The 25,701-nt window shown below is 45.1% G+C and overlaps 1 protein-coding gene across 1 annotated transcript in view; it reads left to right on the top strand.

Moving 5' to 3' along the window:
• SWAP70 (switching B cell complex subunit SWAP70) overlaps positions 1–25,701 on the top strand; it is a 472,107-nt gene that overhangs the window by 440,937 nt on the left and 5,469 nt on the right. The window contains exons 9-10 of the mRNA XM_053720594.1: positions 15,792–15,958; positions 17,228–17,426. Coding sequence (XP_053576569.1) covers positions 15,792–15,958; positions 17,228–17,426 — 366 coding nt within the window. The remainder of the gene's footprint in view (positions 1–15,791; positions 15,959–17,227; positions 17,427–25,701) is intronic.

Raw genomic sequence — 25,701 nt, 5'->3', positions numbered from 1 at the left:
GTGCAGCAGGCAGTACAAGCATTAGTAAGCATTAGTGAGCTTGTTCAGCAGGCAGTACTAGCATTAGCAAGCATTACTTAGCATTACTGAGCTTGTTCAGCAGGCAGTACAAGCATTAGTGAGCATTAGTGAGCTTGTGCAGCAGGCAGTACTAGCATTAGTGAACATTAGTGAGCTTGTGCAGAGGGCAGTACTAGCATTAGTGTGCATTAGTGAGCTTGTGCAGCAGGCAGTACTAGCATTAGTGAGCAGTAGTGAGCTTATGCAGCAGGCACTACTAGAATTAGTGTGCATTAGTGAGCATCAGTGAGCATGTGCAGCAGGCAGTATTATCATTAGTGAGCATTAGTGAGCTTGTGCAGCAGGCAGTACTAGCATTAGTGCGCATTAGTGAGCTTGTGCAGCAGGCAGTACTAGCATTAGTGAGCATTACTGAGCTTGTACAGCAGGCAGTACAAGCATTAGTGAGCTTGTGCAGCAGGCAGTACTCACATTAGTGAGCTTGTGCAGCAGGCAGTACTAGCATTAGCGAGCATTACCTAGCATTATTGAGCTTGTTCAGCAGGCAGTACAAGCATTAGTGAGCATTAGTGAGCTTGTGCAGCAGGCAGTACTAGCATTAGTGATCATTAGTGAGATTGTGAAGCAGGCAGTACTAGCATTAGTGAGCTTGTGCAGCAGGCAGTACTAGCATTAGCAAGCATTAGTGAGCTTGTGCAGCAGGCAGTACTAGCATTAGTGAACATTAGTGAGCTTTTGCAGCAGGCAGTACTAGCATTAGCGAGCTTGTGCAGCAGGCAGTACTAGCATTACTGAGCTTGTTTAGCAGGCAGTACAAGCATTAGTGAGCATTAGTGAGCTTGTGCAGCAGGCAGTACTAGCATTTGTGATCATTAGTGAGATTGTGAAGCAGGCAGTACTAGCATTAGTGAGCTTGTGCAGCAGGCAGTACTAGCATTAGTGAGCTTGTGCAGCAGGCAGTACAAGCATTAGTGAGCTTGTGCAGCAGGCAGTACTAGCATAAGTGAACATTAGTGAGCTTGTGCAGAGGGCAGTACTAGCATTAGTGAGCATTAGTGAGCTTGTACCGCGGGCAGTGCTAGCATTAGTGCACATTAGTGAGCTTGTGCAGCAGGCAGTACTAGAATTAGTGAGCATTAGTGAGTTTGTGCAGCAGGCAGTACTAGTATTAGTGAGCATTAGTGAGCTTGTGCAGCAGGCAGTACTAGCATTAGTGAGCTTGTGCAGCCTGCAGTACTAGCATTAGTGAGCTTGTGCAGCAGGCAGTTCTAGCATTAGCAAGCATTAGTGAGCATTACTGAGCTTGTTCAGCAGACAGTACAAGCATTAGTGAGCATTAGTAAGCTTGTGCAGCAGGCAGTACTAGCATTAGTGAGCATTACTGAGCTTGTTCAGCAGGCAGTACAAGCATTAGTGAGCATTAGCGAGCATTAGTGACCATTACTGAGCTTGTTCAGCAGGCAGTACAAGCATTAGTGAGCATTAGTGAGCTTGAGCAGCAGGCAGTACTAGTATTAGTGTGCATTAGTGAGCTTGCGCAGCAGGTAGTACTAGCATTAGTGAGCTTGTGCAGCAGGCAGTATTAACATTAGTGAGTATTAGTACGCATTACTGAGCTTGTGTAGCAGGCAGTACAAGCATTAGTGAACATTAGTGAGCTTGTGCAGCAGGCAGTACAAACATTAATGAGCATTAGTGAGCTTGTGCAGCAGGCAGTACTAGCATTAGTGAGCTTGTGCAGCAGGCAGTACTAGCATTAGTGAGCATTAGCGAGCATTAGTGAACTTGCGCAGCAGGCAGTACTAGCATTACTGAGCTTGTGCAGCAGGCAGTACTAGCATTACTGAGCTTGTTCAGCAGGCAGTACAAGCATTAGTGAACATTAGTGAGCTTGTGCAGAGTGCAGTACTAGCATTAGTGAGCTTGTTCTGCAGTCAGTACTAGCATTAGTGTGCATTAGTGAGCTTGTGCAGCAGGCAATACAAACATTAGTGAGCTTGTGCAGCAGGCAGTGCTAGCATTTGTGAGCATTAGTGAGCTTGTGCAGCAGGCAGTACAAGCATTAGTAAGCATTAGTGAGCTTGTTCAGCAGGCAGTACTAGCATTAGCAAGCATTACTTAGCATTACTGAGCTTGTTCAGCAGGCAGTACAAGCATTAGTGAGCATTAGTGAGCTTGTGCAGCAGGCAGTACTAGCATTAGTGAACATTAGTGAGCTTGTGCAGAGGGCAGTACTAGCATTAGTGTGCATTAGTGAGCTTGTGCAGCAGGCAGTACTAGCATTAGTGAGCAGTAGTGAGCTTATGCAGCAGGCACTACTAGAATTAGTGTGCATTAGTGAGCATCAGTGAGCATGTGCAGCAGGCAGTATTATCATTAGTGAGCATTAGTGAGCTTGTGCAGCAGGCAGTACTAGCATTAGTGCGCATTAGTGAGCTTGTGCAGCAGGCAGTACTAGCATTAGTGAGCATTACTGAGCTTGTACAGCAGGCAGTACAAGCATTAGTGAGCTTGTGCAGCAGGCAGTACTAGTATTAGTGATCATTAGTGAGCTTATGCAGCAGGCAGTACTAGTATTAGTGTGCATTAGTGAGCTTGTGCAGCAGGCAGTACTAGCATTAGAGAGCATTAATGAGCTTGTGCAGCAGGCAGTACTAGCATTAGCAAGCATTAGTGAGCTTGTGCAGCAGGCAGTACAAGCATTAGTGAGCATTAGTGAGCTTGTGCAGCAGGCAGTACTAGCATTAGTGAACATTAGTGAGCTTGTGCAGAGGGCAGTACTAGCATTAGTGAGCATTAGTGAGCTTGTACCGCAGGCAGTACTAGCATTAGTGCACATTAGTGAGCTTGTGCAGCAGGCAGTACTAGAATTAGTGAGCATTAGTGAGTTTGTGCAGCAGGCAGTACTAGTATTAGTGAGCATTAGTGAGCTTGTGCAGCAGGCAGTACTAGCATTAGTGAGCTTGTGCAGCCTGCAGTACTAGCATTAGTGAGCTTGTGCAGCAGGCAGTTCTAGCATTAGCAAGCATTAGTGAGCATTACTGAGCTTGTTCAGCAGACAGTACAAGCATTAGTGAGCATTAGTAAGCTTGTGCAGCAGGCAGTACTAGCATTAGTGAGCATTAGTGAGCATTACTGAGCTTGTTCAGCAGGCAGTACAAGCATTAGTGAGCATTAGTGAGCACTAGTGACCATTACTGAGCTTGTTCAGCAGGCAGTACAAGCATTAGTGAGCATTAGTGAGCTTGAGCAGCAGGCAGTACTAGTATTTTCTGTGCATTAGTGAGCTTGTGCAGCAGGCAGTACTAGCATTAGTGAGCTTGTGCAGCAGGCAGTATTAACATTAGTGAGTATTAGTATGCATTACTGAGCTTGTGTAGCAGGCAGTACAAGCATTAGTGAACATTAGTGAGCTTGTGCAGCAGGCAGTACAAACATTAATGAGCATTAGTGAGCTTGTGCAGCAGGCAGTACTAGCATTAGTGAGCATTAGTGAGCTTGTGCAGCAGGCAGTACTAGCATTAGTGAGCATTAGCGAGCATTAGTGAACTTGCGCAGCAGGCAGTACTAGCATTACTGAGCTTGTGCAGCAGGCAGTACTAGCATTACTGAGCTTGTTCAGCAGGCAGTACAAGCATTAGTGAACATTAGTGAGCTTGTGCAGGGTGCAGTACTAGCATTAGTGAGCTTGTTCTGCAGTCAGTACTAGCATTAGTGTGCATTAGTGAGCTTGTGCAGCAGGCAATACAAACATTAGTGAGCTTGTGCAGCAGGCAGTGCTAGCATTTGTGAGCATTAGTGAGCTTGTGCAGCAGGCAGTACAAGCATTAGTAAGCATTAGTGAGCTTGTTCAGCAGGCAGTACTAGCATTAGCAAGCATTACTTAGCATTACTGAGCTTGTTCAGCAGGCAGTACAAGCATTAGTGAGCATTAGTGAGCTTGTGCAGCAGGCAGTACTAGCATTAGTGAACATTAGTGAGCTTGTGCAGAGGGCAGTACTAGCATTAGTGTGCATTAGTGAGCTTGTGCAGCAGGCAGTACTAGCATTAGTGAGCAGTAGTGAGCTTATGCAGCAGGCACTACTAGAATTAGTGTGCATTAGTGAGCATGTGCAGCAGGCAGTATTATCATTAGTGAGCATTAGTGAGCTTGTGCAGCAGGCAGTACTAGCATTAGTGCGCATTAGTGAGCTTGTGCAGCAGGCAGTACTAGCATTAGTGAGCATTACTGAGCTTGTACAGCAGGCAGTACAAGCATTAGTGAGCTTGTGCAGCAGGCAGTACTAGTATTAGTGATCATTAGTGAGCTTATGCAGCAGGCAGTACTAGTATTAGTGTGCATTAGTGAGCTTGTGCAGCAGGCAGTACTAGCATTAGAGAGCATTAATGAGCTTGTGCAGCAGGCAGTACTAACATTAGTGAGCATTAGTGAGCTTGTGCAGCAACATTAGTGAGCATTATTGAGCTTGTGCAGCAGGCAGTACAAGCATTAGTGAGCTTATGCAGCAGGCAGTACAAGCATTAGTGAGCATAAGTGAGCTTGTGCAGCAGGCAGTACTAGCATTAGTGAGCATTAGTGAGCTTGTGCAGCAGGCAGTACTAGCATTAGTGAGCATTAGTGAGCTTGTGCAGCAGGCAGTACTAGCATTAGTGAGCTTGGGCAGCAGTCAGTACTAGCATTATTGTGCATTAGTGAGCTTGTGCAGAAGGCAGTACAAGCATTAGTGAGCATTAGTGAGCTTGTGAAGCAGGCAGTACAAGCATTAGTGAGCATTAGTGAGCTTTTTCAGCAGGCAGTACTAGCATTAGCAAGCATTACTTAGCATTACTGAGATTGTTCAGCAGGCAGTAAAAGCATTAGTGAGCATTAGTGAGCTTGTGAAGCAGGCAGTACTAGCATTAGTGATCATTAGTGAGCTTGTGCAGCAGGCAGTACTAGCATTATTGTGCATTAGTGAGCTTGTGCAGCAGGCAGTACTAGCATTAGTGAACATTAGTGAGCTTGTGCAGAGGGCAGTACTAGCATTAGTGAGCATTAGTGAGCTTGTACCGCAGGCAGTACTAGCATTAGTGCACATTAGTGAGCTTGTGCAGCAGGCAGTACTAGAATTAGTGAGCATTAGTGAGTTTGTGCAGCAGGCAGTACTAGTATTAGTGAGCATTAGTGAGCTTGTGCAGCAGGCAGTACTAGCATTAGTGAGCTTGTGCAGCCTGCAGTACTAGCATTAGTGAGCTTGAGCAGCAGGCAGTTCTAGCATTAACAAGCATTAGTGAGCATTACTGAGCTTGTTCAGCAGACAGTACAAGCATTAGTGAGCATTAGTAAGCTTGTGCAGCAGGCAGTACTAGCATTAGTGAGCATTAGTGAGCATTTCTGAGCTTGTTCAGCAGGCAGTACAAGCATTAGTGAGCATTAGCGAGCACTAGTGACCATTACTGAGCTTGTTCAGCAGGCAGTACAAGCATTAGTGAGCATTAGTGAGCTTGAGCAGCAGGCAGTACTAGTATTAGTGTGCATTAGTGAGCTTGTGCAGCAGGCAGTACTAGCATTAGTGAGCTTGTGCAGCAGGCAGTATTAACATTAGTGAGTATTAGTATGCATTACTGAGCTTGTGTAGCAGGCAGTACAAGCATTAGTGAACATTAGTGAGCTTGTGCAGCAGGCAGTACAAACATTAATGAGCATTAGTGAGCTTGTGCAGCAGGCAGTACTAGCATTAGTGAGCATTAGTGAGCTTGTGCAGCAGGCAGTACTAGCATTAGTGAGCATTAGCGAGCATTAGTGAACTTGCGCAGCAGGCAGTACTAGCATTACTGAGCTTGTGCAGCAGGCAGTACTAGCATTACTGAGCTTGTTCAGCAGGCAGTACAAGCATTAGTGAACATTAGTGAGCTTGTGCAGAGTGCAGTACTAGCATTAGTGAGCTTGTTCTGCAGTCAGTACTAGCATTAGTGTGCATTAGTGAGCTTGTGCAGCAGGCAATACAAACATTAGTGAGCTTGTGCAGCAGGCAGTGCTAGCATTTGTGAGCATTAGTGAGCTTGTGCAGCAGGCAGTACAAGCATTAGTAAGCATTAGTGAGCTTGTTCAGCAGGCAGTACTAGCATTAGCAAGCATTACTTAGCATTACTGAGCTTGTTCAGCAGGCAGTACAAGCATTAGTGAGCATTAGTGAGCTTGTGCAGCAGGCAGTACTAGCATTAGTGAACATTAGTGAGCTTGTGCAGAGGGCAGTACTAGCATTAGTGTGCATTAGTGAGCTTGTGCAGCAGGCAGTACTAGCATTAGTGAGCAGTAGTGAGCTTATGCAGCAGGCACTACTAGAATTAGTGTGCATTAGTGAGCATCAGTGAGCATGTGCAGCAGGCAGTATTATCATTAGTGAGCATTAGTGAGCTTGTGCAGCAGGCAGTACTAGCATTAGTGCGCATTAGTGAGCTTGTGCAGCAGGCAGTACTAGCATTAGTGAGCATTACTGAGCTTGTACAGCAGGCAGTACAAGCATTAGTGAGCTTGTGCAGCAGGCAGTACTAGTATTAGTGATCATTAGTGAGCTTATGCAGCAGGCAGTACTAGTATTAGTGTGCATTAGTGAGCTTGTGCAGCAGGCAGTACTAGCATTAGAGAGCAGTAATGAGCTTGTGCAGCAGGCAGTACTAACATTAGTGAGCATTAGTGAGCTTGTGCAGCAACATTAGTGAGCATTATTGAGCTTGTGCAGCAGGCAGTACAAGCATTAGTGAGCTTATGCAGCAGGCAGTACAAGCATTAGTGAGCATAAGTGAGCTTGTGCAGCAGGCAGTACTAGCATTAGTGAGCATTAGTGAGCTTGTGCAGCAGGCAGTACTAGCATTAGTGAGCTTGGGCAGCAGTCAGTACTAGCATTATTGTGCATTAGTGAGCTTGTGCAGAAGGCAGTACAAGCATTAGTGAGCATTAGTGAGCTTGTGAAGCAGGCAGTACAAGCATTAGTGAGCATTAGTGAGCTTTTTCAGCAGGCAGTACTAGCATTAGCAAGCATTACTTAGCATTACTGAGCTTGTTCAGCAGGCAGTAAAAGCATTAGTGAGCATTAGTGAGCTTGTGAAGCAGGCAGTACTAGCATTAGTGATCATTAGTGAGCTTGTGCAGCAGGCAGTACTAGCATTATTGTGCATTAGTGAGCTTGTGCAGCAGGCAGTACTAGCATTATTGTGCATTAGTGAGCTTGTGCAGAAGGCAGTACAAGCATTAGTGAGCATTAGTGAGCTTGTGCAGCAGGCAGTACAAGCATTAGTGAGCTTGTTCAGCAGGCAGTACTAGCATTAGCTAGCATTACTTAGCATTACTGAGCTTGTTCAGCAGGCAGTACAAGCATTAGTGAGCATTAGTGAGCTTGTGCAGCAGGCAATACTAGCATTAGTGATCATTAGTGAGCTTGTGCAGCAGGCTGTACTAGCATTAGTGAGCTTGTGCAGCAGGCAGTACAAGCATTAGTGAGCTTGTGCAGCAGGCAGTACTAGCATTAGTGATCATTAGTGAGCTTGTGCAGCAGGCAGTACTCGCATTAGTGAGCTTGTGCAGCAGGCAGTACAAGCATTAGTGAGCTTGTTCAGCAGGCAGTACTAGCATTAGCGAGCATTACCTAGCATTATTGAGCTTGTTCAGCAGGCAGTACAAGCATTAGTGAGCATTAGTGAGCTTGTGCAGCAGGCAGTGCTAGCATTAGTGATCATTAGTGAGATTGTGAAGCAGGCAGTACTAGCATTAGTGAGCTTGTGCAGCAGGCAGTACTAGCATTAGTGAGCTTGTGCAGCAGGCAGTACTAGCATTAGCAAGCATTAGTGAGCTTGTGCAGCAGGCAGTACTAGCATTAGTGAACATTAGTGAGCTTTTGCAGCAGGCAGTACTAGCATTAGCGAGCTTGTGCAGCAGGCAGTACTAGCATTACTGAGCTTGTTTAGCAGGCAGTACAAGCATTAGTGAGCATTAGTGAGCTTGTGCAGCAGGCAGTACTAGCATTAGTGAACATTAGTGAGCTTGTGCATATGGCAGTACTAGCATTAGTGAGCATTAGTGAGCTTGTACCGCAGGCAGTACTAGCATTAGTGCACATTAGTGAGCTTGTGCAGCAGGCAGTACTAGAATTAGTGAGCATTAGTGAGTTTGTGCAGCAAGCAGTACTAGTATTAGTGAGCATTAGTGAGCTTGTGCAGCAGGCAGTACTAGCATTAGTGAGCTTGTGCAGCCTGCAGTACTAGCATTAGTGAGCTTGTGCAACAGGCAGTTCTAGCATTAGCAAGCATTAGTGAGCATTACTGAGCTTGTTCAGCAGACAGTACAAGCATTAGTGAGCATTAGTAAGCTTGTGCAGCAGGCAATACTAGCATTAGTGAGCATTAGTGAGCATTACTGAGCTTGTTCAGCAGGCAGTACAAGCATTAGTGAGCATTAGTGACCATTACTGAGCTTGTTCAGCAGGCAGTACAAGCATTAGTGAGCATTAGTGAGCTTGAGCAGCAGGCAGTACTAGTATTAGTGTGCATTAGTGAGCTTGTGCAGCAGGCAGTACTAGCATTAGTGAGCTTGTGCAGCAGGCAGTATTAACATTAGTGAGTATTAGTACGCATTACTGAGCTTGTGTAGCAGGCAGTACAAGCATTAGTGAACATTAGTGAGCTTGTGCAGCAGGCAGTACAAACATTAATGAGCATTAGTGAGCTTGTGCAGCAGGCAGTACTAGCATTAGTGTGCATTAGTGAGCTTGTGTAGCAGGCAGTACTAGCATTAGTGAGCATTTGTGAGCTTGTGCAGCAGGCAGTACTAGCATTAGTGAGCATTAGCGAGCATTAGTGAACTTGCGCAGCAGGCAGTACTAGCATTAGTGAGCTTGTGCAGCAGGCAGTACTAGCATTTGTGAGGTAATGCAGCAGTCAGTACTAGCATTAGAGCACATTGGTGAGCATTAGTAGGCTTGTGCAGCAGGCAGTACTAGCATTAGTGTGCATTAGTGAGCTTGTGCGGCAGGCAGTACTATTATTAGTGAGCATTAGTGAGCTTGTGCAGCAGGCAGTACTAGCATTAGTGAGCATTAGTGAGCTTGTTCAGCAGGCAGTACAAGCATTATTGAGCATTAGTGAGTTTGTGCAGCAGGCAGTACTAGCATTAGTGAGCAATAGTGAGCTTGTGCAGCAGGCAGTACTAGCATTCGATTATTTGTGCTACAACACTTTATATAAATTCCTGGGATAAACATAAGGCTGTCCTATGAACTAACCAAGCTGTATAGGAAAGATTTGATTGGTTCTTTTCTGTGTTTCTATGAATGTCACAAATTAGACGTTCGCCTATATGTAGTGCTAGCATTAGTGTGCATTAGTGAGCATCAGTGAGCATGTGCAGCAGGCAGTACTAGCATTAGTGTGCAGTAGTGAGCTTGTGCAGCAGGCAGTACAAGCATTAGTGTGCATTAGTGAGCATGTGCAGCAGGCAGTATTAGCATTAGTGAGCTTATGCAGCAGGCAGTACTAGCATTAGTGTGCATTAGTGAGCATCAGTGAGCATGTGCAGCAGGCAGTATGAGCATTAGTGAGCTTGTGCAGCAGGCAGTACTAGCATTAGTGAGCATCAGTAAGCTTGTGCAGCAGGCAGTACTAGCATTGGTGTGCATTAGTGAGCTTGTGCAGCAGGCAGTACTAGCATTAGTGAGCATTAGTGAGTTTGTGTAGCAGGCAGTACTAGCATTAGTGAACATTAGTGAGCTTGTGCAGAGGGCAGTACTAGCATTAGTGTGCGTTAGTGAGCTTGTGCAGCAGGCAGTACTAGCATTAGTGAGCTTGGCAGCAGGCAGTACTAGCATTAGTGAGCAGTAGTGAGCTTGGCAGCAGGCAGTACTAGCATTAGTGAGCTTATGCAGCAAGCACTACTAGCATTAGTGTGCATTAGTGAGCATCAGTGATTATTAGTGACCATGTGCAATAGGCAGTATTAGCATTAGTGAGCATCAGTAAGCTTGTGCAGCAGGCAGTACTAGCTTTAGTGCGCATTAGTGAGCTTGTGCAGCAGGCAGTACTAGCATTAGTGAGCATTAATGAGCTTGTGCAGCAGGCAGTACTAACATTAGTGTGCTTGTGCAGCAGGCAGTACTAACATTAGTGAGCATTACTGTGCTTGTGCAAGCATTAGTGAGCATTAGTGAGCTTGTGCAGCCGGCAGTAATAGCATTAGTGAGCTTATGCAGCAGGCAGTACAAGCATAAGTGAGCTTGTGCAGCTGGCAGTACTAGCATTAGTGAGCATTAGTGAGCTTGTGCAGCAGGCAGTACTAGCATTAGTGTGCATTAGTGAGCTTGTACAGCAGGCAGTACAAGCATTAGTGAGCATTAGTAAGCTTGTGCAGCAGGCAGTACAAGCATTAGTGAGCTTGTGCAGCAGGCAGTACTAGCATTAGTGAGCTTGTGCAGCAGGCAGTACAAGCATTAGTAAGCTTTTTCAGTAGGCAGTACTAGCATTAGCGAGCATTACTTAGCATTACTGAGCTTGTTCAGCAGGTAGTACAAGCATTAGTGAGCATTAGTGATCTTGTGCAGCAGGCAGTACTAGCATTATTGATCTTGTGCAGCAGGCAGTACTAGCATTAGTGAGCAGTAGTGAGCTTATGCAGCAGGCACTACTAGAATTAGTGTGCATTAGTGAGCATCAGTGAGCATTAGTAAGCTTGTGCAGCAGGCAGTACAAGCATTAGTGAGCTTGTGCAGCAGGCAGTACTAGCATTAGTGAGCTTGTGCAGCAGGCAGTACAAGCATTAGTAAGCTTTTTCAGTAGGCAGTACTAGCATTAGCGAGCATTACTTAGCATTACTGAGCTTGTTCAGCAGGTAGTACAAGCATTAGTGAGCATTAGTGATCTTGTGCAGCAGGCAGTACTAGCATTATTGATCTTGTGCAGCAGGCAGTACTAGCATTAGTGAGCAGTAGTGAGCTTATGCAGCAGGCACTACTAGAATTAGTGTGCATTAGTGAGCATCAGTGAGCATTAGTGTGCATGTGCAGCAGGCAGTATTATCATTAGTGAGCATTAGTGAGCTTGTGCAGCAGGCAGTACTAGCATTAGTGCGCATTAGTGAGCTTGTGCAGCAGGCAGTACTAGCATTAGTGAGCATTAGTGAGCTTGTACAGCAGGCAGTACAAGCATTAGTGAGCTTGTGCAGCAGGCAGTACTAGTATTAGTGATCATTAGTGAGCTTGTGCAGCAGGCAGTACTAGCATTAGTGTGCATTAGTGAGCTTGTGCAGCAGGCAGTACTAGCATTAGAGAGCATTAATGAGCTTGTGCAGCAGGCAGTACTAACATTAGTGAGCATTAGTGAGCTTGTGCAGCAACATTAGTGAGCATTATTGAGCTTGTGCAGCAGGCAGTACAAGCATTAGTGAGCTTATGCAACAGGCAGTACAAGCATTAGTGAGCATAAGTGAGCTTGTGCAGCAGGCAGTAATAGCATTAGTGAGCATTAGTGAGCTTGTGCAGCAGGCAGTACTAGCATTATTGTGCATTAGTGAGCTTGTGCAGAAGGCAGTACAAGCATTAGTGAGCATTAGTGAGCTTGTGCAGCAGGCAGTACAAGCATTAGTGAGCATTAGTGAGCTTGTTCAGCAGGCAGTACTAGCATTAGCGAGCATTACTTAGCATTACTGAGCTTGTTCAGCAGGCAGTACAAGCATTAGTGAGCATTAGTGAGCTTGTGCAGCAGGCAGTACAAGCATTAGTGAGCTTGTTCAGCAGGCAGTACTAGCATTAGCGAGCATTACTTAGCATTACTGAGCTTGTTCAGCAGGCAGTACAAGCATTAGTGAGCATTAGTGAGCTTGTGCAGCAGGCAGTACTAGCATTAGTGATCATTAGTGAGCTTGTGCAGCAGGCAGTACTAGCATTAGTGATCATTAGTGAGCTTGTGCAGCAGGCAGTACTAGCATTACTGAGCTTGTGCAGCAGGCAGTACAAGCATTAGTAAGCTTTTTCAGTAGGCAGTACTAGCATTAGCGAGCATTACTTAGCATTACTGAGCTTGTTCAGCAGGTAGTACAAGCATTAGTGAGCATTAGTGATCTTGTGCAGCAGGCAGTACTAGCATTATTGATCTTGTGCAGCAGGCAGTACTAGCATTAGTGAGCAGTAGTGAGCTTATGCAGCAGGCACTACTAGAATTAGTGTGCATTAGTGAGCATCAGTGAGCATTAGTGTGCATGTGCAGCAGGCAGTATTATCATTAGTGAGCATTAGTGAGCTTGTGCAGCAGGAAGTACTAGCATTAGTGCGCATTAGTGAGCTTGTGCAGCAGGCAGTACTAGCATTAGTGAGCATTAGTGAGCTTGTACAGCAGGCAGTACAAGCATTAGTGAGCTTGTGCAGCAGGCAGTACTAGTATTAGTGATCATTAGTGAGCTTGTGCAGCAGGCAGTACTAGCATTAGTGTGCATTCGTGAGCTTGTGCAGCAGGCAGTACTAGCATTAGAGAGCATTAATGAGCTTGTGCAGCAGGCAGTACTAACATTAGTGAGCTTGTGCAGCAACATTAGTGAGCATTATTGAGCTTGTGCAGCAGGCAGTACAAGCATTAGTGAGCTTATGCAACAGGCAGTACAAGCATTAGTGAGCATAAGTGAGCTTGTGCAGCAGGCAGTAATAGCATTAGTGAGCATTAGTGAGCTTGTGCAGCAGGCAGTACTAGCATTATTGTGCATTAGTGAGCTTGTGCAGAAGGCAGTACAAGCATTAGTGAGCATTAGTGAGCTTGTGCAGCAGGCAGTACAAGCATTAGTGAGCATTAGTGAGCTTGTTCAGCAGGCAGTACTAGCATTAGCGAGCATTACTTAGCATTACTGAGCTTGTTCAGCAGGCAGTACAAGCATTAGTGAGCATTAGTGAGCTTGTGCAGCAGGCAGTACAAGCATTAGTGAGCTTGTTCAGCAGGCAGTACTAGCATTAGCGAGCATTACTTAGCATTACTGAGCTTGTTCAGCAGGCAGTACAAGCATTAGTGAGCATTAGTGAGCTTGTGCAGCAGGCAGTACTAGCATTAGTGATCATTAGTGAGCTTGTGCAGCAGGCAGTACTAGCATTAGTGATCATTAGTGAGCTTGTGCAGCAGGCAGTACTAGCATTACTGAGCTTGTGCAGCAGGCAGTACAAGCATTAGTGAGCTTGTGCAGCAGGCAGTACTAGCATTAGTGATCATTAGTGAGCTTGTGCAGCAGGCAGTACTAGCATTAGTAAGCTTGTGCAGCAGGCAGTACAAGCATTAGTGAGCTTGTTCAGCAGGCAGTACTAGCATTAGCGAGCATTACCTAGCATTATTGAGCTTGTTCAGCAGGCAGTACAAGCATTAGTGAGCATTAGTGAGCTTGTGAAGCAGGCAGTACTAGCATTAGTGAGCTTGTGCAGCAGGCAGTACTAGCATTAGTGAGCTTGTGCATCAGGCAGTACTAGCATTAGCAAGCATTAGTGAGCTTGTGCCGAAGGCAGTACTAGCATTAGTGAACATTAGTGAGCTTGTGCAGCAGGCAGTACTAGCATTAGCGAGCTTGTGCAGCAGGCAGTACTAGCATTACTGAGCTTGTTTAGCAGGCAGTACAAGCATTAGTGAGCTTGTGCAGCAGGCAGTTCTATCATTAGTGAACATTAGTGAGCTTGTGCAGAGGGCAGTACTAGCATTAGTGAGCATTAGTGAGCTTGTACTGCAGGCAGTACTAGCATTAGTGCGCATTAGTGAGCTTGTGCAGCAGGCAGTACTAGAATTAGTGAGCATTAGTGAGTTTGTGCAGCAGGCAGTACTAGTATTAGTGAGCATTAGTGAGCTTGTGCAGCAGGCAGTACTAGCATTAGTGAGCTTGTGCAGCCTGCAGTACTAGCATTAGTGAGCTTGTGCAGCAGGCAGTTCTAGCATTAGTGAGCATTACTGAGCTTGTTCAGCAGACAGTACAAGCATTAGTGAGCATTAGTAAGCTTGTGCAGCAGGCAGTACTAGCATTAGTAAGCTTGTGCAGCAGGCAGTACTAGCATTAGTGAGCATTAGTGAGCTTGTTCAGCAGGCAGTACAAGCATTAGTGAGCATTAGCGAGCATTAGTGACCATTCCTGAGCTTGTTCAGCAGGCAGTACAAGCATTAGTGAGCATTAGTGAGCTTGAGCAGCAGGCAGTACTAGTATTAGTGTGCATTAGTGAGCTTGTGCAGCAGGCAGTACTAGCATTAGTGAGCTTGTGCAGCAGGCAGTATTAACATTAGTGAGTATTAGTAAGCATTACAAGCATTAGTGAACATTAGTGAGCTTGTGCAGCAGGCAGTACAAGCATTAATGAGCATTAGTGAGCTTGTGCAGCAGGCAGTACTAGCATTAGTGTGCATTAGTGAGCTTGTGTAGCAGGCATTAGTGAGCATTAGTGAGCTTGTGCAGAAGGCAGTACTAGCATTAGTGAGCATTAGCGAGCATTAGTGAGCTTGTGCAGCAGGCAGTACTAGTATTAGTGAGCTTGTGAAGCAGGCAGTACTAGCATTAGTGAGCTTGTGCAGCAGGCAGTACTAGCATTAGTGAGCTTATGCAGCAGGGGGTACTAGCATTAGTGCGCATTAGTGAGCATTAGTGAGCTTGTGCAGCAGGCAGTACTAGCATTAGTGAGCTAATGGAGCAGTCAGTACTAGCATTAGTGCACATTAGTGAACATTAGTAGGCTTGTGCAGCAGGCAGTACTAGCATTAGTGTATATTAGTGAGCTTGTGCGGCAGGCAGTACTATTATTAGTGAGCATTAGTGAGCTTGTGCAGCAGGCAGTACTAGCATTAGTGAGCATTAGTGAGCTTGTTCAGCAGGCAGTACAAGCATTATTGAGCATTAGTGAGCTTGTGCAGCAGGCAGTACTAGCATTAGTGAGCAATAGTGAGCTTGTGCAGCAGGCAGTACTAGCATTAGATTATTTGTGCCACAACACTTTATATAAATTGTAAGCAATGGGGCAAAACCAGCCAAGACCGCAGCACACACAAAAAAATGCATCTATGTGTTTTATGGAGCTGTTGGGAACTTGTAACAATTCCTGAGATAAACATAAGGCTGTCCTATGAACTAACCAAGCTGTATAGGAAAGATTTGATTGTCCTATGGTTCTTTTCTGTGCTTCTATGAATGTCACAAATAAGACGTTCGCCTATATGTACTGAACCTGGCATAGATTTTGAGCAGTTTATGTCAGTGGTGCTACATTTTAGAATAAGGATTTGAATAAGTTTATTAAAAATGTAAGTATGTGCAAATATAATATGTGGTAAATAACTTAAAGGAACACAAACTTTACAACTGAAATGTACATGAATGGATTTCAGATTTGAAAATAAATATTCCTCCAATACAAATGTAGTGGCACAAATGCTTTTAGTAAAATGTTTAACCGTTTCAGTGATAACTGTGCATATGTCATATCCACCCTTCTTCAAACACTGCTTCTGCTCAGAGTGCCAGTGCCTCACCAATTAAATATATGCTCTCTAGGAATGCAGGTGCATAACTGGGCATATGTACATATGCTCCCTGCACTGTAAAAGCTATTGTTGAAACAGTGATAACTTTTACAAGAAGCATTTTTGCTAATATATGTTTATATTCAAGATTAAAATGCGTTTAGGCATATTTCAATTTGTAAGTTTGCTAACAAAAAATAAACAAAACAGCACAAATGTTTTGAGGCCATCATCTTCACTCACGGATGGTACCAGCTGAACGTCTTACGTGTTTTTCTCTCCAGATTCGGCAGCAAATGGAAGAGCAGGTTGCACAGAAATCCTCTGAATTAGAACAGTATTTAAAAAGAGTGCGGGAGCTTGAGGACATGTATCTTCAGCTGCAGGCGGCCCTAGATGATGAAAAGCAAGCACGGCAAGATGAAGAGACTGCTAGGCTTCTTCAGGCACAGTAAGTAATTACTAAAGACTTAAAGGGCCATTGCAGTCCAAAAAGGACATGCTTTAACGCATGTAATTTTAAGAGTAATGACGCTGCTCCTCGGAGTTTAACCCCCGCAAAGAGGTGAAACACAGTCAAAGTACTACTTGGGAACTGCAGAGCACTGCTGTTCCTGAGTAGAGACTACTGCTTACCCAATCAGAAGTTGGCCAGCTCGGTTCTGCGAGAAGTGCTGCTGATTGTCTCAGCGCAAGTTACCACTCTGGATCATCAGTGCTCTGTGGGTCCTAAGTGGTACTTTAACTATGCATTTAAACCCCTTTGTAGGGATTAAACACATAGAGGTGTAGGTTGGCTAGTCTTAAAATGACATACTCTAAGTAATGAGACCATGAAATTATTTTACTGTAATTGCCCTTTAATGCTGGAGGCAGCCTCCTACTGATCATATTTAAAAGGATCATATCACTCAGGTAGACAATCAGGAATGCTATAATGTGTTGCAGAAATGCCACCAATTCCACACCACATGGGCGACAATTTATCAAGCCCCATATGGGCCCCAATGCCGCTGTTGGCTCGCCGGAAACAGGATTTAAGAAGCAGCGGTCTTAAGATCGCTGCTCCTTAACTCATCCGTCACCTCTGAGGCCGCGTACAGCAATCAGCCCAATCACATACGATTTAGTTGATCGACAACCCCTGCTAGCAGCCGATTGGCCGCGAATGTGCAAGGGCGGCACTGTACAACCATTTCACTTGAAATGCTTATGCAATCTGTCGGCATTTATCGATGTGCGGCGAACATTGATAATTCGCCCCATGGTGTTGTGCCCATATAGTACACTTGTTGAGATGTATACAGTGGAGGTTCTACAGTGTGAACTCAACCTAATATTTTAGTTTGCAACTTTCCCCTGTGGTGAGAAGTAGGGTTAAAATGTCCTCTCCCTAGTGCTTTCCCCTAGTGACTAGCCACATCTAGAAGCAGATAGACATACAACAGTGGCCTGCCTAGCCTCACCAACTGGACATCAGTGTCCTCACCCACCATGGTGACTCACATGCTCCCTGAGTCAGTCAGTCAGTCAAGCTTTTGCCTCACAAAAACTGAATTTCTGGAACCGCTACATGATGCACTACAGGAAATATTAGTATTTATGCATCTGATAGATCAGAGATAACATGGATCCTGATTTTGCCTCCTTATAACTAGTACTACATGAGATATGAAGTATGGTACAAATCACTTGATAAAGATGAGGCTTGTTTCACTAGGCTTCTGGAAGAAGAGGCAGCTAAAAGGGCAATGCTAGAGAAGTTACACGTGGAGCAGGAGATGGCCATTAAAATAACAGAAGCGGAGAAGAAGCAGCTGGAGGATATCCGAGAAACCAAGGAGAAGGCTTTGGAGGAAGCTATGAGGCAGCTGGAGCAGCTAGAGAAGGAGCGTATATTAGCTCTGCAGCAGTATCAGGTGAGGCTCCTCATCCTTCTACACTAGAATTATACCAGTAAATTAGACCATAATACACCCTCTATAAACAGAACACAATATACACTCTCTTAAAGTGATGGTAAACTCTCCCCTTTATAAAAACAGATCGGAATGTTAGTTATATTTTAGATGTAGTGTCTATCATCAGTTGTAACGAAGATGCGCTGTAATTTGCTTTTTAACATAGATATGAAATTAAAATGCCGCACGCTCTGCGCCGACTTCAAAAGTAATTTTTTTCTGTGAGCTAATGGTTTGAATTGTTCTCCTATCAGCGCTCTAGCTGCAACAAGTGCCATATGGGGAGAGTCCTGATTGGACAACAATTCAAACTGCTAGCTCACAGAAAAATTGTAATTTATAATTAATGGAAATCCTTAGTGACTCACAGAAGTTCTGATTTTAAACTAAGCTCTTCTATGAGTTGGCTGCTGCAGATAACCTTTGCAGGGATTGTCCTTAAGTCCCCTGGATCTTTAGTTAAGTGATTTATAGTCACACACCGCTGATTAATTAAGCTTTTCAACTGGAATAGAATCTGCTGTATGGTCAGAGATGTTGGGGTAGATTTATTAAGCAGCGGATGTGGCTCCCTACCACCATTGTTTCTGGCTCTCCTGAAACGTAAGTTAAGAAGCAGCAGTCGTAAGACCGCTGCTCCTTAACTTCTCCGCCACCTTTTAGGTGACAGACTGAAATCATTCTGATCCGATGGGGATGATTGACAAACTCTGCTAGTGGCCAATTGGCCGCCAGTGAGCGGGGGTGGCTTTGCACAAGCATTTCACTAGAAATGCTTGTGCAATGATAAATGCTGACAACGTATGTTGTCGGCATTTAGTGAGGTCAAGCTGAAATGATTCACTACAGCAAATCATGTCCGCTCAACCCTTAGTAAATCTACCCCGTAGACTCATCTCCAGGACAGTATTATGTATCCAAACTTTGCAACTAATTGCCCACAGCTCATAGACTATTTATAGAAATATTTCTATTTATTAAAGGGAGACTAAATTAAAAATATTCATGCATATGAAAGAGTCCGATTTAAATACATTAAAATATTTGTTTCTCATTAAATAAGTCAAGGGATATAAAAGTGCAAAAAGAAAATGCTCTAATATGTAAATTGTGAAACTGCCAAGTGACAAGGTTTTTAAATATAGTCCAGCTGCAAAACTCACTTTACAAACCGCGTTTACAAAAACCCACTTTATATACTGCGATTTCCTACCCTTACTCTCAATGTTTATACTGCAGTTTCCAACCCTCACTGTATAATCCTCAATATCCAACCCCCACTCTCACTGTATAAACCACAATTTCCAACCCTCACTCACTGTATGAAATGCAACTCCCATCCCTCACTCTCACTGTATAAACTGCAACTCCAACCCTCACTCTCACTGTATAAACTGCAATTTCCAACCCTCACTCTGACTGTATATACCGCAATTTCCAACCCTCACTGTATAAACTGCAACTCCAACCCTCACTCTCACTGTATAAACTGCAATTTCTAACCCTTACTCTCACTGTATAAACTGCAATTTCCAACCCTCACTTTATAAACTGCAATTTCCAACCTTATTTCTCACTGTATAAAATGCAATTTCCAACCTTATTTCTCACTGTATAAACTGCAATTTCCAACCTTATTTCTCACTGTGTAAACTGCAATTTCAAACCCTCACTTTATAAACTGCAATTTCAAACCCTCACTGTGTAAACTGCAATTTCAAACCTTTACTCTCACTGTATAAACCACAATTTTAAACCCTCACTCTCTGTATAAACTGCAACTCCAACCCTCACTCTCACTGTATAAACCGCAATTTCCAACCCTCACTCTCACTATACAACTCTCACTGTATAAACTGCAACTCCAACCCTCACTCTCACTGTATGAACTGCAATTTCCAACCCTCACTCTCACTGTATGAACTGCAATTTCCAACCCTCACTCTCACTGTATGAACCGCAATTTCCAACCCTTACTCTCACTGTATAAACCACACTTTCCAATCCTCACTCTCACTGTATAAACTGCAACTCCAATCCTCACTCTCACTGTATGAACTGCAATTTCCAACCCTGTCACAGTGATGGTATACAGAGTACATGTCATTTTTGACAGTTACTGTACTGTTCCTGTACTTGCAGCATAAGGTACACACTGATCTCAGGGTGTATCTCATGAATGGAGGCGCCCCACTGAAAGGCCTGTGATTACAGGGGCACCTTGTCCCTGCAATCGCTAGCCTGCGGTGTCCTCCATTACAGTATTTCTGCAATGTCTCATTCCTGAGTTTGCAGAAATAGTGTAGATGCGCAAACAGCAGCGAGACAGGCACAGTTACAGTCCTGAACACAGTCGCGGCATTGGTTCTTAAGGGCTAAACGTATGGCATTGATCATTAAGGGGTTAAAGTGCTCTGCAGATGATGACCACATGTCTTCATCCCTGTTAAAAGATTAAAGTAATTTTTGAGCTAAAATTAGCCAATAGTAGCACTGAAAATCCCCCCCCCCAGGTTTTAGTTCTTTTGGCCATAATATTTTTTGGCAGGTTATAACATGACTTTTTCCCCCCATGGAATTTCCAAAGTAAATGTTTACCAGGTTAATATGTATATTGTCTGAGGAAGAGGGAAACCCCAAACGAGTGAAGTTACCTGCTGCTCCCAATAGATAAAAAGAAAAGTGCTGCCCCCTCAATCTGCCTCCATAGGCAAGTGCCTTGTTTGCCAAAATACGCCCCCATGACCCGACTATTTAATAATGCCTCCCAGGTGGCAACATTTTCTGTGGGGAACCCTGGTATTCTTTGTTGAAAAATAAACATAGGTAGGTTCAGAAGCAGCAATGCACTACTGGGAGCTAGCTGCATACATTGAGTGAGTCACAGATAAGTAGCTTGTATGTGCAGCCACCAATCACCAGCTAGCTCCCAGTAGTGCATTACTGCTCCTGACCCTACTCTTTCACAAAGGACACTAAGAGAAGGAACATATTTTATAATAGAAGTATATTGGAAAGTTGTTTAGAAATGCATGATGTATATTTGAGATTTACTTTTTAACATTAAAAAAAATTGAGAAAGAAATTTTCAGATACCAGAATATTTTGTGTATCATTGGCATTAATAAATCACATTTTGTACTGTGCCTCTAGATTTTTTACTTTTGGTATTTGTTAGACATTCTGGCAGTAAACTTAGTAATGTGCAATAAGTTTCACTGGTGCTGATGATGTAGGTTTAGCACCAAACCCACTGTAGCATTTTTATTCAGGCAAAATAGGCAGCTGCCTAAGGTCACTTTTAAACCACCTTTGTCTGATCAAGTAACGCTCATCTACTTGTGGGTACTGCAATTTTTTGTTTTTATGCTTGTGCCCACTGCCAACCTATAGCAATGTGGTGTTTTTCTTATCAGCCAATCTACTCAAATCTATTTCCTGTTAATTTCAAAATCTAAACAAAATAACCTTTTTATTCTTAAATGGGATGAGTCCACAGCTGCATTCATTACTTTTGGGAAATAAGAATCTGGCCACCAGGAGGAGGCAAAGACACCCCAGCCAAAGGCTTAAATACTCCCCCCACTCCCCTCATCCCCCAGTTGAAAATTGATGTTTGTTTCCCAGGCAGAAAGTGCCCTAAAACATTGCAGCTTGAACCCTAGTTGGTGGCGGATAAGTCACGCAAGTCATTCGGCATTCAGAGATAAAATACAGCAGCGTGTGGACCATTTTTAGCCCAAGGCAGCTCATCTCATTAGGCCTTTTTTAGTCGAATGTATCACCCACTGTCCGTCCCTTCGGGATCCATCCCTCATTCATCTTAATAAAAGGTGAGGTAATCTAGACTTTTTTGACCTAAGCGACTTGGCGACCTCCTGCTGCACTGAAGGTCCTTTCTGACAGGACACTTGAAGCGGGGCAGGCCAGAAGTTCTATCGCAAATTGGGATAGCTCAGGCCACAGGTCAAGCCTGCACACCCAGTAGTCAATGGGTTCATCGCTCCTCAGAGTGTCGATATCTGCAGTTAAGGCGAGGTAGTCTGCTACCTGTCGGTCGAGTCGTTCTTTGAGGGTGACCCCGAAGGGCTGTGGCGATGCGTAGGACTTAAAAAGCTCTGCATGTCCTCCATCAACAACACGTCTGTAAAGCGTCCTGTCCTTGCCGGCGTGGTGGTGGGAGGAGGAGGATTACTTTCACCTCTTCCCCTGTTAGATTTCCGTTGTGCTGTGACATCACCCTTATACGCTGTGTAAAGCATACTTTTTAATTTATTTTGGAACTGCTGCATCCTTTCCGACTTGCGGTAATTCGGTAACATTTCAGGCACTTTATGCTTATACCGGGGGTTTAGTAGCGTGGACACCCAGTACAGGTCGTTCTCCTTCAGCCTTTTTATACGAGGGTCCCTCAACAGGCACGACAGCATGAAAGACCCCATTTGCACAAGGTTGGATGCCGAGCTACTCATGTCCCGTTCCTCGTCCTCAGTGATCTCACTGAAGGTATGTTCTTCCCCCCAGCCACGTACAACACCACGGGTACCAGATAGGTGACAATGAGCACCCTGGGATGCCTGTTGTGGTTGGTCTTCCTCCTCCTCCTCAAAGCCACATTCCTCCTCTGACTCCTCTTCCTCACAAACCTCTTCCAGCGTTGCCGCAGGTCCATCAAGCAATGCTGATAAGGCTGTTTCTGGTGGTGATGGTGACCACAACTCTTCCTCTTCACGCTCATCTACGGCCTGATCCAGCACGCACGCTCCAGGAAGAAAACAAATGGTATGATGTCGCTGATGGTGCCTTCGGTGCGACTGACTAGGTTTGTCACCTCCTCAAAAGGACGCATGAGCCTACAGGCATTGCGCATGAGCGTCCAGTAATGTGGCAAAAAAATTCCCAGCTCCGCAGAGGCTGTCCTAGCACCCCGGTCATACAAATAGTCGTTAACGGCTTTTTCTTGTTGGATCAGGCGGTCGAACATTAGGAGTGTTGAATTCCAACGTGTCGGGCTGTCGCAAATCAAGCGCCTCACTGGCATGTTGTTTCGCTGCTGGATATCTGAAAAGTGCACCATAGCCGTGTAGGAACACCTGAAATGGCCACACACCTTCCTGGCCTGCTTCAGGACATCCTGTAAGCCTGGGTACTTATGCACAAAGCGTTGTACGATCAGATTACACACATGTGCCATGCACGGCACATGTGTCAACTTGCCCAAATTCAATGCTGCCACCAAATTTCTTCCGTTGTCACTAACCACTTTGCCGATCTCAAGTTGGTGCGGAGTCAGCCACTGATCCACCTGTGCGTTCAGGGCGGACAGGAGTGCTGGTCCGGTGTGACTCTGCTTTCAGGCAAGTCAACCCCAAGACAGCGTGACACTGCCGTATCCGGGATGTGGAATAGTACCTGGGGAGCTGGGGGGGTGCCGTTGATGTGGAGCAAGATGCAGCAGCAAAAGAGGACTCAGCCGAGGAGGTTATGGAAGAGGATGAAGTAGGAGGAGTAGAGGAGGTGGCAGCAGGCCTGCCTGCAAGTCGTGGCGGTGTCACCAACTCCTCTGCAGAGCCACGCATTCCATGCTTGGCAGCCATCAGCAGGTTTACCCAATGCGCAGTGTAGGTGATATACCTGCCCTGACCATGCTTTGCAGACCAGGTATCAGTGGTCAGATGTACACTTGCCCCAACACTGTGTGCCAGACATGCCATTACTTCCTTTTGCACAATCGAGTACAGGTTGGGGATTGCCTTTTGTGCAAAGAAATTTCGGCCGGGTACCTTCCACTGCGCCTCAGACTCCACCAGCTTGTATGGTAAAAGCTGGCGGGCTAAGAGTTCAGTCAAGCCAGCTGTCAGATGCCGGGCAAGGGGGTGACTTTGTGACATTGGCTTCTTACGCTCAAACATGTCCTTGACAGACACCTGACTGTGGGCAGATGAGCAGGAACTGCTCAAGGCGAGACACAGAGTGGCGGATGGTTGAGAGGGGGCAAGGTGGACAGCAGTGGTTGACGTGGCTGAAGATGCTGGACCAGGAGAAGGATGGCGGCTTTGAGTTTGTGTGCTGCTTGTACTCATGTGTTGATCCCATAGGCGTTTGTGATGTGTGATCATGTGCCTTCGCAAAGCAGTTGTACCTAGGTGGGTGTTGGACTTCCCACGACTCAGTTTCTTTTGGCACAGGTTGCAAATGGCATCGCTGTTGTCAGAGGCAGACAGACACAAAAAATGCCACACTGCTGAGCTCTGCAATGACGGCATTCTGGTGGTGGCAACAGCATGCGTTGATTGGCGTGCTGTCTGGCTGACCCCGGGTGCTGATGCATGCTGTCTGACTGTGCCACTAGCTCCTTGCGACAACCTCCCCCTCCTTCCAACTCGTCTCCTCCTCCTCTCTGTCTCCCCATCTGAACTTTCCCCCTCTTCTTCTTCTCTTCTAGCGGGCACCCACGTGACATCCACGGATGCATTGTCATCATCAACCACTTCACTTGTATCTGACAACTCAACAAAGGAAGCAGCAGCGGGTACAACATCATCATCATCACACCGTACGTCCATGTGTAATGCTGCCTGACTGAGACATATCCCTGTTATCTACATCCTCTGGCAATAATGGTTGCGCATCACTATCACTCATTTCTTCCAACTGATTTGTAAATAACTCCTCTGACAGATCAAGTGAAGAGGCTGTGGTGCTAGTGTTGGTGGTGGCGGCAGGCGGGCGAGTGGTAACTTGAGAGGTGCCCAAAGCTAAGCTGGAGGAGGATGGTGTGTCAAGGTTCCGAGCGGAAGCTGTAGAAGATTGGGTGTCCTGTGTTAGCCAGTCAACTATGTCCTCAGAACTGTTCGAGTTCGGGGTACGTGGCCTCTGAACACTGGGCATTATTCTAGGGCCAAAGGGAATCACAGCACCACGAACACGACGGCCCCTGCGGGGTGGCCTGCCTCTGCCTGTCATTTTTTTTTCGATTAGTGGTACTATGCGTGCAAGCTACTGTGACAACAGATATGAGTGGCACTGTGCACTGGCAGAAGTTTGCAGAATAGACACTGTAGGCCTGACACACACGCTTGCAGACAACTAACTGCTATTCAATCTATTACAGTCAAAATTGTATTTTTTTTTTTAAATGTACACTACTGTTACACCAGATATGAGTTGCACTGGTGTGACACTGTGCCCTGGCAGGCACTGAAACGCACACGTGTGAAGGAAACTGACTGCTATTATTTCACAGTCAAAAAAGTGTTTTTTTTTTTAAATGTACACTACTGTTACACCAGATATGAGTTGCACTGGGGTGACACTGTGCCCTGGCAGGCAGGCACTGAAACGCACACGTGTGAAGGAAACTGACTGCTATTATTTAACACAGTCAAAAAAGTGTTGTTTTTTTAAATGTACACTACTGTTACACTGTGCCCTGGCAGGCAAGCACTGAAACGCACACGTGTGAAGGAAACTGACTGCTATTATTTAACACAGTCAAAAAAGTGTTCTACACTACTGTTACACCAGATATGAGTTGCACTGGGGTGACACTGTGCCCTGGCAGGCAGGCACTGAAACGCACACGTGTGAAGGAAGCTGACTGCTATTATTTAACACAGTCAAAAAAGTGTTGTTTTTTTTAAATGTACACTAATGTTACACCAGATATGAGTTGCACTGGGGTGACACTGTGCCCTGGCAGGCAGGCACTGAAACGCACACGTGTGAAGGAAACTGACTGCTATTATTTAACACAGTCAAAAAAGTGTTGTTTTTTTTAAATGTACACTACTGTTACATCAGATATGAGTTGCACTGGGGTGACACTGTGCCCTGGCAGGCACTGAAATGCACACGTGTGAAGGAAACTGACTGTTATTATTTAACACAGTCATAAAAGTGTTGTTTTTTTTAAATGTACACTACTGTTACACCAGATATGAGTGGTGGCACTGGGCAAGTGGGCACAGTATACGCTGTGAGTCTGACACACACACTGGCAGGCAGGCAACTGCAATTAGATTACACAGGAAAAAGAAAAAAAAAGCAAACTGATGTTCTAGCCCTAAAAAGGGCTTTTTGGGGTGCTGTCCTTACAGCAGAGATCAGATGAGTCCTTCAGGACTGTAGTGGACACTGAATACACTAGCCTAGCTATCGATTTCCCTACTAAATCAGCAGCAGCTACACTGTCCCTCCTCTCACTAAGAATGCAGCTTCCGAATTAATCTAA

The sequence above is a fragment of the Bombina bombina genome, chromosome 7 (assembly GCF_027579735.1).
Source record: "Bombina bombina isolate aBomBom1 chromosome 7, aBomBom1.pri, whole genome shotgun sequence".
Classification (NCBI taxonomy): Eukaryota; Metazoa; Chordata; class Amphibia; order Anura; family Bombinatoridae; genus Bombina; species Bombina bombina.
This window is presented reverse-complemented; position numbering and strand designations above follow the sequence as displayed.